This window comes from Cydia fagiglandana, chromosome Z, assembly GCF_963556715.1.
Source record: "Cydia fagiglandana chromosome Z, ilCydFagi1.1, whole genome shotgun sequence".
Taxonomy (NCBI): Eukaryota; Metazoa; Arthropoda; class Insecta; order Lepidoptera; family Tortricidae; genus Cydia; species Cydia fagiglandana.
This window is the reverse complement of record NC_085959.1, coordinates 37,545,975-37,563,339: the sequence shown is the minus strand read 5'-3', so window position 1 is coordinate 37,563,339 and position 17,365 is coordinate 37,545,975. Positions and strand designations below refer to the sequence as shown.

The window sequence follows — 17,365 nt, the reverse complement described above, 5'->3', positions numbered from 1 at the left end:
TAAGGTACAATCTACGAAGCAAACGTTAGGGATAGATCCCAATCGATCTAATAGATATTTTCATGACACTGATTTGCTGTTTGAATGTTTAAAAGGAAAGGAAGACTTGGGCTGATCAATTACTTCGACAGATATTTTCTAACAGTTCAAATATTTAGTTGATTCCATTTATGTGCCTTTATGTCTCATTCTTCTTCCTTGCGTTATCACGGCATTTTGGCACGGCTCATGGGAGCCTGGGGTCCGCTTGACAACTAATCCCATGATTTGACGTACGCACTAGTTATTCCGAAAGCGACTGCCATCTGACCTTCCAACCCAGAGGTTAAACTAGGCTTTATTGGGATTAGTCCGGTTTCCTCGCGATGTTTTCCTTCACTGAAAAGCGACTGGTAAATATCCAATGATATTTTGAACATAAGTTTCGTAAAACTCATTGGTACGAGCCGGGGTTTGAACCTGCGAGCTCCAGATTGCAAGTCGTACGCTCTTACCGCTAGACCACCAGCGCTTCCACCATTTATATTCCTTTATGTGTTTGATGTATACTATTATTTATGTATAAAGAGAGTGATCTACATGCAAAGCAACATAAGTATAAAAAGGTGACTTAGGGCCACTTGCACCTTTCCACTAACCCGGGGTTAACCGGTTAAACCTGAAGCAACCGTGGTTAAATATATTAACGGTTTAACCGCTCAACCCCGGGTTAGTGCCATGATGCAAGTGGCGCTTTTATTTTAACGAATTTTAACGTACTTATTGCTCGTAAAGAGCTAGAGCCGCGAGATACTCCTAAAATAAATACGGGGTTATTTTTTGCCCTTGCCCTTTACGGTATTTGTTTCTGGCCCTCAATTTTCGCAAATAAATAGGGTAAATGCGTTTGTAAGTACTCAAATAAATAGAGTACCGTAAAATGGGGTGAGTAGGGTCAAAACTGAAATTCAAACCCCGATAACATTTTATTTCTACATATGAAAACTGAATGGTGTAAGGTTTACTCGGGTAATTCCGAATGTCGAAAACTGCCGGATAATTCCGAAAAGAGACTTTTATTATGATGGAATTTAGGGTGATTTTCATCTGAATTTCGGAATTAACCGACATTCGGTATTACCCGAATACACCTTATATAATTAATAAGTGTTCCGGACGTTTGTCTTTTAGTTTTTATTTTATTTTGGGTAGTTCCATTTCATAACTGTGACAATAAAGAGGAAAACCCACCTCACCCCGTAGTGCCTCGTATTTAAGGTTAGAGGGGTTTTCATACAAAGGTGATTTTGGAAGATTGTTGGATCGTTTTTTTTTTATTATGCGTATTACTATAGCTCCATTTTAAATTGGAATAGGTACATTATTTTTGTAGCAGTAGCCTTAAAATCCCTTCTCACCCCCCTCTCAAACCTTCTCTCCCCATTCATAACCCACCTCTCCCGCGAACCCTACTCACCCCGTTTTACGGTAAGTTTGTTTGTATACAGAATTCAGATGGAACTGGCGGTGTAAATGGCTAGGTTAGGTTATATCTTATTCAAAAGGTTAATTTTCTCCTATTAGGGCCCATATACATATTTTTGTCTTTGTACAATTTGTACATTTTCTGGTAGTTATAACATTTATCTGTCACTGGACGGCCTGACTAACCTAAATTATTTGATCATGTAATGTTTTCTAATCTACCCTCTTAATCTACCCTATAGTTAATCTACCCTCAACTGGCTTAAGGTGTCATTGAGGGTACATTTTGTTTACTTTTATTTAAATACCTAAAGATACAGAGTTATAAATCTGGATTGATTACTGCGGAAATGGGGACGAATCTAAGCCTTTTGATTTAGAAAACCTTGGGGTGTTTTCCGGCGCGGAAATAGGAGAAGGAATGAAAGTGATAAATCTAATTTGTCTGTGTTTTATTGAATTCAGAAATAGAAGCGGAGTAGTCTATTTTAGATTTGTTGCGTCAGCAAAAAAAAGTAGGCTGTATAGGCTCAGGTTTGAGCGACTCAGTGCAATGGTTGTATACACCATGCGCGTTTTAAGTCTAGTACTTGCTCACTATACAACTTTGGGTCTAAAATATTTTGGTTTGTAATGTTTTAATGCAGCGGTCGGCAACCTTTTAGCAGCCAAGGGCCACATAGCAGTTAACGATGTGGACGCGGGCCGCACTCTGTTAATATGTATGACTTTATCAGATATTGTCATTTGTCAATATTAAATACAAAATAGCCAGGGAGACTGGCGGGCCGCAAGTAGTAGGTTCGCGGGCCGCATGCGGCTCGCGGGCCGCGGGTGCCGACCGCTGTTTTAATGTACTGACACTAGGTACTATAACTTACCTATGCAAAGGTAAGGTACATAAAAAATTGAAAAGACTAATATTCGGATGTTGAAAATTTTGTGAAATATTCAACATCCGAATATTGGTCTAACCAAACAAATATAATGTATTTTATTTCGTTTATTGAAATTGAGGGTTTTCATTTGAGTTTGGATGTCCGATTCTGTGATCCCATAGCTGCCTAACGAGCATCAATCTTATGTTTTCACAGTATCGAATTCGTTTCCGAATAACCCCATATTGGAAAACCGATATCATTTCCGAATAACCTCACATTGGAAACCCGATATCCCAAAGCTGGATGACAGGCAAACAAGCCGACTTATGCGTTTACGGCTGCTGGTCACTACAAACACCCATTTGTAGTGTGTACACGCGATTTTAGGCTTTGAGCCTTTGAGAGTAACTGGTGTATTTGCTTGTACAAAGAAATGAAACTTCAATATGGAGGAGCATTTCGTTGAACTGATATAGGACCTTGTGTATAACACAATGTTGTCCGTAAATACTTGATGATCTTTCAACGAAGCATTTGTAGACGAATCCTACTAAATATTTTATGTGAGTCATCATCTTCGTCGCGTTGTCCCGGCATTTTACCACGACTCATGGGAGCTTGGCAACTAATCCCAAGAATTGGCGTAGGCACCAGTTTTTACGAAAGGGACTACCATCTGACCTTCCAACCCAGAGGGAAATATTTACCTACTAGGTAGTATTAGTGGTAGGTATTTAAAAGGTTACGCTTTCAAATCTACCCAGGCTTGAATATTGCGCCTTTTTCTAGTGTTTGGCATGACCAGGGGTTACCAAACTTGTTTGCAGTGGGATTCCCTTATCTCCCTTGTATATTAAGAATGAAAATACCTGCCCGTAGCTCTAGAACTAACCATACAGGTTGCCGACGCCCCTAAGCCAAAAACGCAACGATTTGGCACGACGCGTTTCACAGTTTCTATAGGCTAACCTATAGGCTTCACTATAAAAAAATAATACGTATTAAGGCCCCTGTACGTATTGGGCCAACGCAGGCCAGTCCAAGGGAATGAGATAACAATATCACTTGCTCCCTCTCCGTCTCCCAGACTGGCCTACGCTGGCCCAGTAAGCCTTTAAATAGTACCTCAGTAACTGGTGGTGCGCCATAGCGCTCAAGGAGTTGTGCGCGGGCGACGGCGGAGGCAGCGCGGCGGCGGCCGCGGCCCGCGACGCGCCCTGCAGGACCCTGATGCCCATGCGCACCATGTTGCGCCGCGACACCTTCTCGTCGACTTTCTCCGCTGCTGACAGAGTGACGATTAGTGCCTCTATTCGAGACTTGAATATCAACATGAAATTAATTTAAAGTACAAATAATAAGTATTGCGATACAACAAGATACGGCACCATTCCGCAGGGGGATAGTTTGTAGTTAATTATTAGTTTTATGTAGTTTTTAAGTTTTGTAGGTTAGTTCTTTAATTTTTTTCTAGGTATGTAAGTACCTACTTTTACTCGTAATGCATGTTAATTATAAGATGTAATAATGTTTTGAAAAGATGTGTCCCGCCGAGTTTGTTGCCGGTCCCATATTGGGATACCCTCCTCCAATTGAGGGGGGATTTAAATCTTCTCGGGGCAGAGGTGTACGGTTGGAGCCGGTAAAGGTTTATTTGACGTTCATAAGCGCATTGTAATATGCCTACTTGAATAAACTATTTTTTATCTTATCTTTATCTTATCCTATATTAAATTTGTATGCACTAATAAATAAATTTAAAGTATAATTACTTTTTAACAAGATCTTCAATTTTTTTTATTAATTATATTTTCTTCCCCTCCCCCACGTTGTCCCAGTTCCTCCGTATGAAATTTCTGAGTGTTTAATAAATAACTCAACAAAATGGCAATCGCTTAACCGGAATCGTATCCTAGACTGTAAATAATCATAGTCGTTTAAATTGTAATTGCTTTGGTTAAAGGATGACTCACACTAGACCGGGTGTTTGCCGGGCCGAGACGTCCGACATGTCATTTTCATACCTCGCAATCGAGCTAGCAAAACCGTAGTTTGAGATCAAATAAACAAAAATTTAAATAAGTAATTTAATAATTTACTTTCCTGAAACACAAATTTAACTTTAAAATTTAAAAAATAGTGACTATGTTATCATGAGTCATGATGATGATTCATGACATATGAACGCTAACCTTTACATTCAACTGTCATTTGCTACGGTTTTGCTAGCTCGATTGCGAGGTATGGTCATTTTATATGACGGCTGATCGGTGATTACGTGATGTTTTCCATAGAAAAAAAAGCGCGGGAAGCTCGGGGCCGGCCCCGGCCCGGTCTAGCGTGAGTCATCCTCCATAAAAATACCCGACTACACGTGTAGATCTAAGCTTTCATTTTTTTGATTACAGATTCCACATCATGCAAACCAAAGGGAAACTTAACTATATTTTATTAAATCCCCGCTTCAGTAATATTTATTTATTTATTTATTTATTTATTTAAACTTTATTGCACATAAAATTATAAGTACAAATGGCGGACTTAATGCCATAAGGCATTCTCTACCAGTCAACCACTGGGCCAAAAAGAGACGGTTGTTAGGTGCAGGTTTTATAATAGAAAAGTTAAAACAGATAATCACAAAACTACTACTACTATTTACAAAATAAACACTAATTAACATACGATGAAATAATAAACTTACACATATACTTTGTATGATACACTTACATAAATATCTACATATATACATACATTATACATGTACCTACTCTGAAACATTACTTATATTTCGCAGATAAATGCTTACGCAGCATGCGCTTGAAAGTCAGTTTACTCTGGGCTTTCCGGATGTTGAGAGGAAGGTTATTCCACAGGCGTATCGCTTGAACAGTGAAAGAGTTGGTCAGAAAACCGGAACGATGAGGGGGAATAAGAAGCTTAAGGCTGCGGGAGGTACGGAGAACACAACCTGGGCGAGCAGTAACAAATTTAAATTTGGATCTGAGATATTCAGGTGTAGCAGGGTCAAAAAGAAGAGAATAAAGAGTACTTAACAGTCTCAGAGATCTACGCTCACGAATGGGAAGCCAATCAAGTTTCTTACGATAAGCTGATATGTGATCGTACTTCCGAAGGCCAAATATGAACCTAATGCCGTTGTTGAGCAGTCTATCTAATTTGCTAAGGGAGGCTTGAACGACATTGGAGTAGCACACATCAGCATAGTCGATCACGGGAAGGATAAGAGCTTGAACGAGAAGGATCTTTGTGCTTATTGGCAAGAAGTTTTTATACCTGTAAAGCGCTCTCAGCGTGTTCGTCACTCTGCGACATACATCAGACACCTGGGGCTCCCACGTAAGGCCACTATCAATAACCAAACCCAGATTTTTCACTTTAGGTGACAGCGGTATCACGACATCCTCAAACCTGATCGGTGGTATGTAATATGTATTTAATTTCCCAGTTGCTTGCTAATATATACCAGAAATCCCCTGGAAATATTAGCTCAGTTATGATTTTAGCTGTGTGGGTTTACACGCGTATGGTATAAAAATAAATGATTGCATTATAACATTGGAGTCGTTATTATATTATTTCGTTTTCGTCTTGACTAATCCACTTGATCCATACTTAAGGAAAACAATTCATATAAATATAATGGATATTCATATTGGTTTATTAATAGAGATAACTTCGATTATCGATTATCTGTTTAACTTGCTGAAAGATTGAAACTATTTTTCCTATGTGGTCACCATCATGTTTGGGGTTAAGGATTCAATTATAATAACAATAAAGCCTTTATTTTCATCCTTAATCTATCTTACATAATACAGCGTACAAACAACGCATCAATTAAATCTGCCATCCTGGATATATTTTACAAATAGTGATATATATCTACAGTTCACGTTCAAAAATATCTGTTCTATTTAGTCTGATTGTTGTACATAAATCTCTTTTTTATTTTATCCGCTTCTTTTGGCGCTGACTGTACCTACTCACATACTCAAATAACGTGCGATAGACTGCTAAAATCCTACCTATGAATTAGCCGTGGAGGGGTAAATAATGAACTTTCGTCAGCCTTGGCTACCCAATTTTGTTCAAACTAATGCAGTTGGCTCGCGTGGTCGGTCTCGCCCCATTTTTATTTTTGCCGTCAGTTTCAGGCCACTGTACCCGAATTCTTTTGAAAACATGCCCTGTCGATTTGTGCAAGTAACGTTACGTTTTTTAAAAGTGTATAGTATTTTTTCGCAACAACAAGAACGCGCTACCGCTACCGTACCGCCCCATTATTTCTGTTTCTGGCTGAATTATTCTCGGTAAGTATCGGAATCGGAAAATTTTCTATAGATAGTTCGGCATTGTTCTTGCTGTTATTTTAAATCAATAAATAAATAGCATGGTACAATCTTACATAAATCGAAACATTCCCACAGTAACATCAATAATGTTTGGGTCACTTCATTTCTCAAAATAGTGATGCCGTATGGCACCCCAAAGTGTAAACCGCAAGTTTGAATGCCTGTCTGTATCACTCTCGAAATCTCTATATTACTTGTTTGTAGTTCAATTATGACCCCCCCCTCCCACCTCGTGCAGTACCCGGTCTGTCAAAAACATTCTAAATACCATCTTGGCAATGTTTTTCTCATATTTCCAAAAGAAATCTCATTTTCCTGTGACATTAATTAATCTGAAAAAGCAATAACGGAAAATAAATGAGAACGGAGTGTCGTCAGCAGAAAACGTCGGGTTGTACAATGTTTGTTCTTTAAAAAGGGAAATGTATTTTTGCTACTGAAAAAGGCAGGCAAATGTGTTTGAGAGTGCTAATCAAAAGAAAACCTAGTCCAATATGAAGCTAAAGCGGCTTTAAGGCGTGTAATTAATTAAATTACTGCTTTTTTGTATAAAACAACTACATATTTAAAATCCTGTACAAACGACGCCATTTTAAACCAAGACTGGGTCTTGAGATAAAATAAAAACGTTGCGAAAATTGATTAACGGAACCCGCGGATGCAACTATTTAGTCTCGCATTTTGTTGATTTATTATATGAGAGAATATTTTAAAGTTAATATAATACTCGTACCTAATAAGTTTAACTTCTGACGATGATGGTTTACTCGAATTATATTATGCAAAACAACAAAGGGTAAGGTATAGCTCTACTGACTTACCAGTTATTTTACAATGAGAATTATTTTAAGTTAATATAATACTCGTACCTAAGTTTAACTTCTGACGATGATGGTTTACTCGAATTATGCAAAACAACAAAGGGTAAGGTATAGCTTTATAGCATATCTCACGGAAATATAGGCTTAAGGGGGATTATTCTATGTCGACCTTCCGACCCTACCCGAGCATAGTCAATGTACCTTTATGTTTAAATTTAAATATAGAATGACCTAAATTTTCGTCCGTTTGAACCGACCATGGAATAGCCAGAGCAAAGAGCTAGTAATATGAAGTTTAAGAAAATTTTCATTTTCGAGTTTGACAGCGTAGATGATGCAGTACGGATTCATTGATTATTAATTTACTACGGTAAAATAAATAAGGATGTCACAAGTTGACATTTGACAATTCAGTTAAACCACAAAACTCATATCTTCATTTATTTTCTCAGATGGTCCAGAACGCAAAATGACTAGTGTGTTGTTAATGTGCTGCAAACAGCAAAGAATAGGAGCCCCGCGGAAGCGGGGCTCCGTCGACATCGTTATAAAATTAAGATAAAACGGAAAAAGTAATTCGGGCATTTTGCGTTCTAGACCGTTTGCGATGTAGACTAATTGCAATTTAGGCAAAACAACACACTAGTCATTTTGCATTCTAGACTAGACCATCTGCGGATAACCCAAATTCAGGCCACGAGATTCGTTATTGTTTATATTTTAGCAATCTTACAATACTTAAATAAAGTGTACCGAGCTTATATGTTCCGCGGGGCATCGGACATAATTTAATAACAACACCGAAATATGCTTTTATTAAGCTTCCTTTCATCACACCAGCTCGTAAAGGCACTCTTTTTTTGTACACGACGAGTACTTAAATGGCAAATTAATTTAATGCAAAATCGATCGAATGATGATTCTGAATGATAAATAATTATTTAAAAGCCTTCATTTGTAAAATTTTACAGTTAGTGTTTTTCTCACGTTGATGTGGACAAAAATGTTGTTTTACTCGGCAAAGCTGTTTTTACTCTAGTGCTTTGATACCCACAATGTCATAAATTCCGCTTTTACTTAGAATGTTTCAATTTTGGAGTCATTCAATTGCTCGGGTATCAATATTAGCACTAGGAGTTAAACAACAATTTCGTCCCCTTGTAAAAGAAATAACTGTTTCTTCTTACTAGTCCTATTATGTTCTACGGGGTTCTTTTTACTTTATTTACTTGAGTATGTAAGACAAAGCGAATAGAAAGGGTAATTTTATTTTTGTGTTTCTGCGTAGCGGCAGTTAAGCCTATTTGATCAATGAGGTAGATATATACTCGCTTTTGTTCATGGGGTTAGAACGTTACTTACGTTTTCAACAAACTCCAAAAAAAACGAAAGATTTCACGATGCTTACTTGTTTATCCTTCAATAAGTCCTTCCTATAGGTATATACGCATAGTTTGCATTTCAGGCTATTACTTAGAGTTAGAGTTAGACCAAAACAGTCTGCAACGATTTTGTTAAAAAATATATATTTTTGTTATCTATATAAAACTATTTAAAACAATGACCTACATCAGCGGTCGGCAACCTTTTAACAGCCAAGGGCCAGGGCAAGGTAGTAGTTAAGGAAGTTGACGCGGGCCGCACTTTTGTTAATATCTTTATCAGACATTGTTGATTGACAATTTTACTTACAAAATAGGTAAGGGGTTCGCAGGCCGCTTGTTGCCGACCGCTGACCTACATTATTACTTTGCAACGCTTTAGTTGGGAGTTCCCACGTTTATTAATATTTAAGCAAGTTATGGAAATGTGGGCCGGGGCCGGATTGTGCATAGGTATTTTAGTTAATTTTTATCGAGCGACAATTATGTTAATAATAACCTTGTTGCAGATGCTATCCAAAGAAAGGGGATGACCAGGTTGACCACCCCGAAAGTTTGTATGGAAAGGCGGCCATACAAACGTAGTTCCCATTTTCCTTTCTGGATATTAACAATATTGAAAATATTTTTATACAATTTGATGTAATTTGGCTATTCCTGACCGTTTTATCATATAAATAAAATAATCGAAAAAAAAACTACGGTCGGGTATAGCTATGACTAACATACATAATAAATATTTCCCATAAAATCAATATAAGAATAAGAAATGTTTATTAGCACTAAAATAACATAAAATTAAAATTCATTTAGAACATAAATATTTGTGCTAAAGGGCCTCATTCCTCACTCAGCTTCTTGTCACGTTGAGGACACACATCCTCACACTGATTTTCAGTGAGGCCTTGGAGGATAATGAGGAACACGTTTGTATAGTGAATTGATCGTACCCTTTTCCTCTTAACAATACGCATTGTGAAAAGTAAGGAACATCATTATGGATGACGACGAACGACCCGCTATATTCAATATTTGTAGAACAGTTCCATAAATAGATTTTTCAATTCACCGATAAATTCTCCCTGTTTTGACCTTTCTACTCGTACATCACAAATATCACAATACAAACAGTGGAATAGAGGCAGCGAACTGATATACATGGAAGTATTCTGTCCGCTCAGTTATGACCCAACGTAAACTATTCGATTGTAGGCGGTGCTTACAAACTATTCGATTCGCAACTTCAGTTCGTCCGAGATGACAGTCAGTGACGGATGGCTAAATTGATTTATAAAAACAACGTTTTTTTGTAATTAAAAATGTCTTCATGTGTCGTGAAGTGGTGCAAAAGTTATTTTAGTTCATACCAAGGATAGTGGAATCACTTTTCACTTGAAGTAAACAGATAACTTCAGTAAAATTTGGAATAAACATGACGATTTGTTTTCAATACTACCGTGCTAAGCTAAAACGTAACAACTGCATACGACTTTCATAACAACATACGACTTTTTAAATTGCGAGAATAATAGGGATGGTGTTATGCCAAATGAAGTAGACTATTTTATTAACTTGTGCTTGGTTTAGGTATTTTCTATATAATTATAAATGTAGTAGGTAATGAATTATTTCTTACAGATTTGTATTTTCCTTTTTTATTTCATGAGATGGAGCTGTAAAAAAACTACCTCATTCTTTCAAATTAATAATCAATTATCATTTATATTACTTATAATAATCAATTGATATTATCATTTTACATTACTTTCCATTCAGATTCCCACAAGATGCTATTCGCAGAGAACTATGGAAAAAAGCTGTCCAATTAGAGAGACATGAAATGAAGTGGATGCCTGGAAAGATATCTAGAATATGTTCTATTCATGAGATATAACTCGTGAGATAATCATACCCGGTCTCCTATATGTAGATACACTTCCACTGAATTAATTTAACAAATACACACATTATCTGAAAATGTTGATCATTCGAATCCACCCTCTACCGTCACATATATGTAGGTTCTCTCTCAAGCCATTTCCGTCAGTAGAAAAGAGCGGCAAATTAGAAAATGAAAGCGCGCGAACGGGTGTGGTCCCATACAAAATTTTAATTTTGCACCTTTTTCTACTGACAAACTTGCTTGACCGGCTATATACATATAAAATATTTCCACTGAAAGTGGGGATTTATTGTGACTCCGCCTATTCAAATATTTTTGACCCGATTCGTGTACCCATGTAAATTTTGCAGGCTGTATAGCCAGTCCGAATTCTAAGATCAAGTTTACCATACATTTACAATGGCGTACTTGATCTTAGAAAAACGGACAGACTATACCTGAACGTGACTTCGCACTGCCATACAAATTTATTATAAAATATACAAAATACTTATTATAGCGGAATACATTTATACAACAATTATATATTTACTTATGTTGAGTTAGTCTGTCATTTCATAACAACATTTTAACTAGTTATCTTTTAATCTGCATTAAATTATTATACGTGAATTATTTGACTAGTTCTTCAATGTATGGCATAAACCTATCCCTGTCCAAGTCATATTCTAATCAAATATGAACCGCAAACTCTCAGCGGCCAGTACGTACAGCAAGAAGGTTATTAGCGGATTAATGTCGCTGATTGGTAGTTATTGACATTATATGCATTTCATCTACACTTAGCTATGTACCATTAGTGTAATAAAGATGACTATTATTTTGTTTACCAGCTTTGATTACAGGCTCTGTAAACGCGTACGCGTCGTCTTATTTAAATGTAGGCGTAATTTTGTATGTGTGCTAATTTGGCCCGAGAATTTGAACGGTAATGTTCCTAAAGGCGGTTTCCATACTAAATATGTGCGTTCACTGAATAGAGGTGCCACGTGTAGGGTGGAACGAAAAAATATTGTTTTTATTTATTTCATTCCTGTATCGTCACACAAAAATAACGCGAGGTTTCGTGCGAAATTTCAATATCCTAAATTTACTTTACACACTACATAGCACACTCCGTGTGCAGTGATTCTATTGGTTCTTTAAACATATCATCCACATATGACATCCCTCGCATCGCATCCTCGCATATCTCTGGTCGAGACGCAGTCAAAAAGTGTCGCGTAGCTTTTGATTCTTTTAACTTTGCGATGTCTAAGAGGTGCGATCCAAAGATTGGGGTACATTGGATAATAGGATAATAATTGAGAGATATCTAGTAAACTAGAATCTACCTACTGCTGTAGCAACCGTATACAAGAGGGCTCGGTAAGTTTAACAGTAGCGTGTTTCTAAAGTAGGCATTGCTTCAATGTTTAGTAAATATAAACATTAGTGATTTTCAAGCAAAATGCGTGCGAGTACTGGGAGTTAAGCATACAATGAAATGTGTAGCCCATTTTCACCTTGTATAAACAAAATGAGCCTATTTTATTGAACACTAATTATTTTCCTACTTCCCAACTGTTAATACATACGAAATTAAGCACGTCTGGTTTCACACGCACAATACGATTTGAGTGTCATTGGATCGAATTAAATTAATCCGAACGGTGAGCTCACGCCGCCGTTTCTGTTTTTAACAATTTGATATTTTATGAGTCATGTTATTTTGATACCTTGACAACTTACGTCACTAAACGGTCAAAGAATTTAATTGTAGTAGGTACCACTTCGTACCTTGTCACAGTGACCGTGGTATGAGGTCCCTAGCGACTTTCATATTGATTGTCTCGTTGACAGCCTACCTACGTACGGGAATTGAATTACCTATTTGACTTTACCAGCGTGCAGGTAAGTAACATTCGATTAGATTGGACTTGACGAAATAGCATAGCCTACCTAACAAACATTGATAGAAAAAAAATGTCAAGAAATGATCACGTGACTTTTCGTTGCATCTGTCATCCCGATATTATTTTCTTTTCGATCGGCGTATGTCGTATTGGCTAGGCCCCCAGGAGGCGTCTGGTAAGGCATATCTCTCGCACTTAATGGTGCACATGAAATGCCTGATAACACGACTCGAGATGATATTAACATAAGATCAAAACTTAATCGAAATGTTAAAAGCGAATCTTCATCACAAATGTACGAATTAGAATATGGTCGGATGAATAAATTCGCGTTGAAACTTCACGGCTGTTCTGGCAAAATTGATATGAAATATGATTGCCATTGTGAATCTTCCATTAGATTTCGGAATTCGGATTAACAATGATCGCTAACAATAGTACCTAACAATGCTGCCATTATGTAAATGCCTTTGGTTAAAGGATGATCACGTTAGATCGGGCTGTGTCCCGGCCGGAGCTTCCGGTAGTTACTTTTTTATGACATGACAGGCGATGACGTGATGCTTTCCAAAGAAAACGATGCGCCTGAAGCTCCGGCCCGGACACGGCCCGGTCTAATGTGGGTCATCCTTAAATCTGACACAGCAGACGAACGCCATATTCTTATGGCTCCTCTACACAATCGGCAATGATGGTCCATTACAGGACGGGCGACGAACCCATCGTGTGGGCACGCGCACAATCGTGGCCCCCAATCCTTAGAATTTGCCCTAAAACCGACAGAATGGCAATTACACTCCATCATCGCCGATCATGGGCCACTGCAGGCCATTAAGCCCTCTACACGATCGGGATCACTTACATTTGCCTATGGGCCATTGGCCGTGGCTAACACTTTAAATTGTTTACCAATTACAATAACAATTAGGTATGATTTCATTCTACCAAATAAAATGTAGGTAGGTACATAGGTAATAAGAGAAATTGTAGTCACTAATATTATAGATCGGTCACCAAAATTAATGTTACAACGATTACCTACCTAAATATCAACTTACGGCCTGATTCTAGTTTTAATAAACGTGAAAATATAATCTCCTTACGATATGGATCTAATAAAAGTTAAAAATTAAAATCAGGCCGTTGTCTATAAAACAATAGTAAAACTTACCGATAAAAGCCCGAACGTCGTAAGATGTCCCAATGGGCGCCCCGTGGTACTGCTTAGCGGGTACCAGCTGCACGCTAGGGGGCGCCAAAGGCGTAAGCTCCAGTTGAAAAGGGTACGCGTGGGCGCCCAGACGCTTCATTAGGGCCTCCTGCACACAATAAAAAAAATCTGTCAAAATAACAGCCGCTATTCGGTATTTCGCTAAGATCACCACGTTACAGGCTGAGCCTAATGCTTTTATTGAAATTTCTGTTTTTCTTGAAATAAATATATTTTGAATTTGAATAGGAGAATAGGTAATAGGAGATATTTAGGAGTATTACAAAATATATAAAGTATCATTAACCATATACATATTACATCTACTTTATGTATTTGTTGTTGATTCAAGATGGTAAGAGACGAACATACATTTTTAAATGTTCGGACGTAAATAATAACTGTTTTTATTTATTATCCCTTTACTCCGCTGTGCTCCGCAACAAAGTTATTTTATTTTGCAATCTCGTGAAAACTCCAACGTTTGTAACAAATAATCCGAATACTGTTTACAAAGGAATGCCTTTGGAAGAAAATATCAAAACCGGCTATGTACATTGGTCAAACATTTTGTACGGAAGTTAACATAGTTTCCCAAATATCTTTGAAGGCAGCGCTACTATTATTTATCCCCTTTATATTTAGATGTATTTATTTCAATAAATTCGACGTTAGAGACAGGCACAAGCACATATTGTAGATATATCTTTACCCGCCGTCAAACTTGTAAAAAAGTGGGTTTAATTATGATTTAAAAAACTCCAAATTACACCATGCGTTTAATGTTAGCCTTTCATAAATTTTTTTATTCGTATTTTCTCAAAAAAATCGGACATAGTTGACTCAGGGAACGAGACAATGATTGTCAAGTTTCACGATATGCCTAGGAATTTCATGATTTGCCGGATCGAACGATCGGATGCCGACAGATACAACTTCAACGAATACACAAGTAAATCGAAGGAATTATTATTCTAATAATAACTAATGATGACTTATTTTTCAATGGAGGGAATTTTTACTCGGATCGTGGATCGCGCTATGTCTGTAACTTTAGGTATCCAAATAAAAGTAAACAAAATCTACATTACACGATCAAATAATATAGATTGTAGGTTAATGTCAGATCGTTCAGTGACAGATCCAGGCGGTTTTGTATCTGGTCGAGCACCATCCCACTAACCCGGGGTTAACCGGTCTAACCTGGATTACCACGGTTACCAGTACAATTTGACACTGGGTGAACGGTTTAACCGGTTAACCCCAGTTAGTGGGATGGTGCAAGTGGCGCAAAATGTTATAACTACCCGAAAATTTACAAATTATCTGTTTACTTACTTTTATTTAAATACCTAGATACAGAGTATAAAGGGTAAACCTGGGGATAATGAAAGCGCTATAATAAATGTTAAATTTTATATATTTACACGCGGGTTTGCCGAGGTTGTTAAAATTTATTACTTCGTCAGCTTTAATAATGGCAGCTTCTCATGGGACATAACAGGTACAGAGTAGTATTAAAATTATATAATAAGCTTAAATAAGAAATTATGTGCTATCCCCAAGGAAGCATAAACTAGTAAACCATAGAGAATATTATTTTGCATGCTAAAATTTAGCCGAAATTTTCGAACGGATTATACAGCGTGTTTTCTCCTAAACTACTAAGTATTTGTATATTATATTGAATTTATCGATTTTCCAGGAAGAGTAAGTACCTTTAGATAAATAAATGTCAGTAGGGTTTATATATCTCATATCATATAACACAAAATGCAATAAAATCGGATAAATAGCCTATAAAATTCAACATAAAAAAACCGGGCAAGTGCGAGTCGGACTCGCGCACGAAGGGTTCCGGACCATAATGCAAAAAAAAAGCATAAAAAAAACGGTCACCCATCCAAGTACTGACCACTCCCGACGTTGCTTAACTTTGGTCAAAAATCACGTTTGTTGTATGGGAGCCCCATTTAAATCTTTATTTTATTCTGTTTTTAGTATTTGTTGTTATAGCGGCAACAGAAATACATCATCTGTGAAAATTTCAACTGTCTAGCTATCACGGTTCGTGAGATACAGCCTGTTGACAGACGGACGGACGGACGGACGGACGGACAGCGAAGTCTTAGTAATAGGGTCCCGTTTTACCCTTTGGGTACGGAACCCTAAAAAGGGTTCTTTTATATATTTTCTCTTGCTATTAAGTACAATTAGGTCAATTTATAGTGCCTCATTCCTCACCCTAGGGCGACACCTGAACCCCCATCGGCCCATAAAGAACGAAAGAGGAATTGAAAAGCAAGGATCGGAAAGATCGCATTGAAATCGCAACAATTGCTCTAGTCACTATTGAAAACTGAACAGCCGGGTTTAGTGGACTACATCCATTAGAACTGGCAGTCTGGATGTATACATACAAAGACTCTGGTTATAGTTTTGTAGGGGCAAACCGTACCAGTGCTAGTAATTAATTTAATTTGGACTCAAGTGTTATCGATGTTGGCGGCCGATCGTAAGATCAGGCAGATCGTAATGTTCCTGTATAATGTTTTGACGATAGTCACATTAATCCAAGATATAGGTAACTAGGATATGTTCGTAAGGTTGCTTCAGATGCCCGAAGGCGACTGCCCAGAAATAGAAGCCCCGCGTAGCGGGGCTCCGTCGACTCAGGGAACGATTTTCCCTGATTTTTACGTTTCACGATATGCCTAGGAATTTCACGATATGCCTGTTCTTACGATCGGCCGCCGACGTCGATATAGATGTCCAGCCATTTCTATTATAATGACAAAATGTGAAGTGACTCATTCTCGAAGTAAATAATATTATTGAGAGTACTAGTTCTTTTATTAACTATTTGCAAACGTCTTTGATTTATTCTTATTGCAACTGGAAATATCTGACATGTAGCATTAACTTTTTGTCATTTTGACAATAATTAAACATCGATTAATAATTTTAAAAGCAAAGGATAGGGATAAATTTAAAGAGCTAGGGGCCTTTGCCTACAAAAGGCATACAGATATAAATTAGATTAGATATATGTATATGGTAACAACAAAATGAAATGTACTGCAAAATATCTGTAATAAAAGCTATTTCAATTCAATTCAATAATTTTAAAACGAAAAAGAAATTTTAATTTTAGCGATTTTAATATTTAAAACCGGCGAAGTGCGAGTCTGACTCGAGCACGAAGGGTACCGTACCATTAGGCAAAAAAAGCGGTAAAAAAAATGCGTTTGTTGTATGGGAGCCCCACAGTGAAATGACAATCCGCCTCTATACACTCACAGTAGGTAACAGTAGTCTTTTCAAGCTATTTTTCCTCGACTGTACGGGCTGTACCTACTAAAATGTTTATACTTATTTTCCCACTTTTACTGTACAATAAACACTCTCTAAGAGTTTTGTCACGTCAACTCTT

At 37.3% G+C, this 17,365-nt stretch overlaps 1 protein-coding gene across 1 annotated transcript in view; it reads right to left on the bottom strand.

Moving 5' to 3' along the window:
- The window catches only part of LOC134678127 (phosrestin-2-like), an 80,833-nt gene that overhangs the window by 17,284 nt on the left and 46,184 nt on the right, over nucleotides 1-17,365 (bottom strand). Inside the window, exons 5-7 of the mRNA XM_063536576.1 lie at nucleotides 13,894-14,041; nucleotides 3,471-3,627; nucleotides 2,032-2,047 (exon numbers count right to left, since the gene is read on the bottom strand). Of these exons, the coding sequence (XP_063392646.1) occupies nucleotides 2,032-2,047; nucleotides 3,471-3,627; nucleotides 13,894-14,041 (321 nt within the window). The remainder of the gene's footprint in view (nucleotides 1-2,031; nucleotides 2,048-3,470; nucleotides 3,628-13,893; nucleotides 14,042-17,365) is intronic.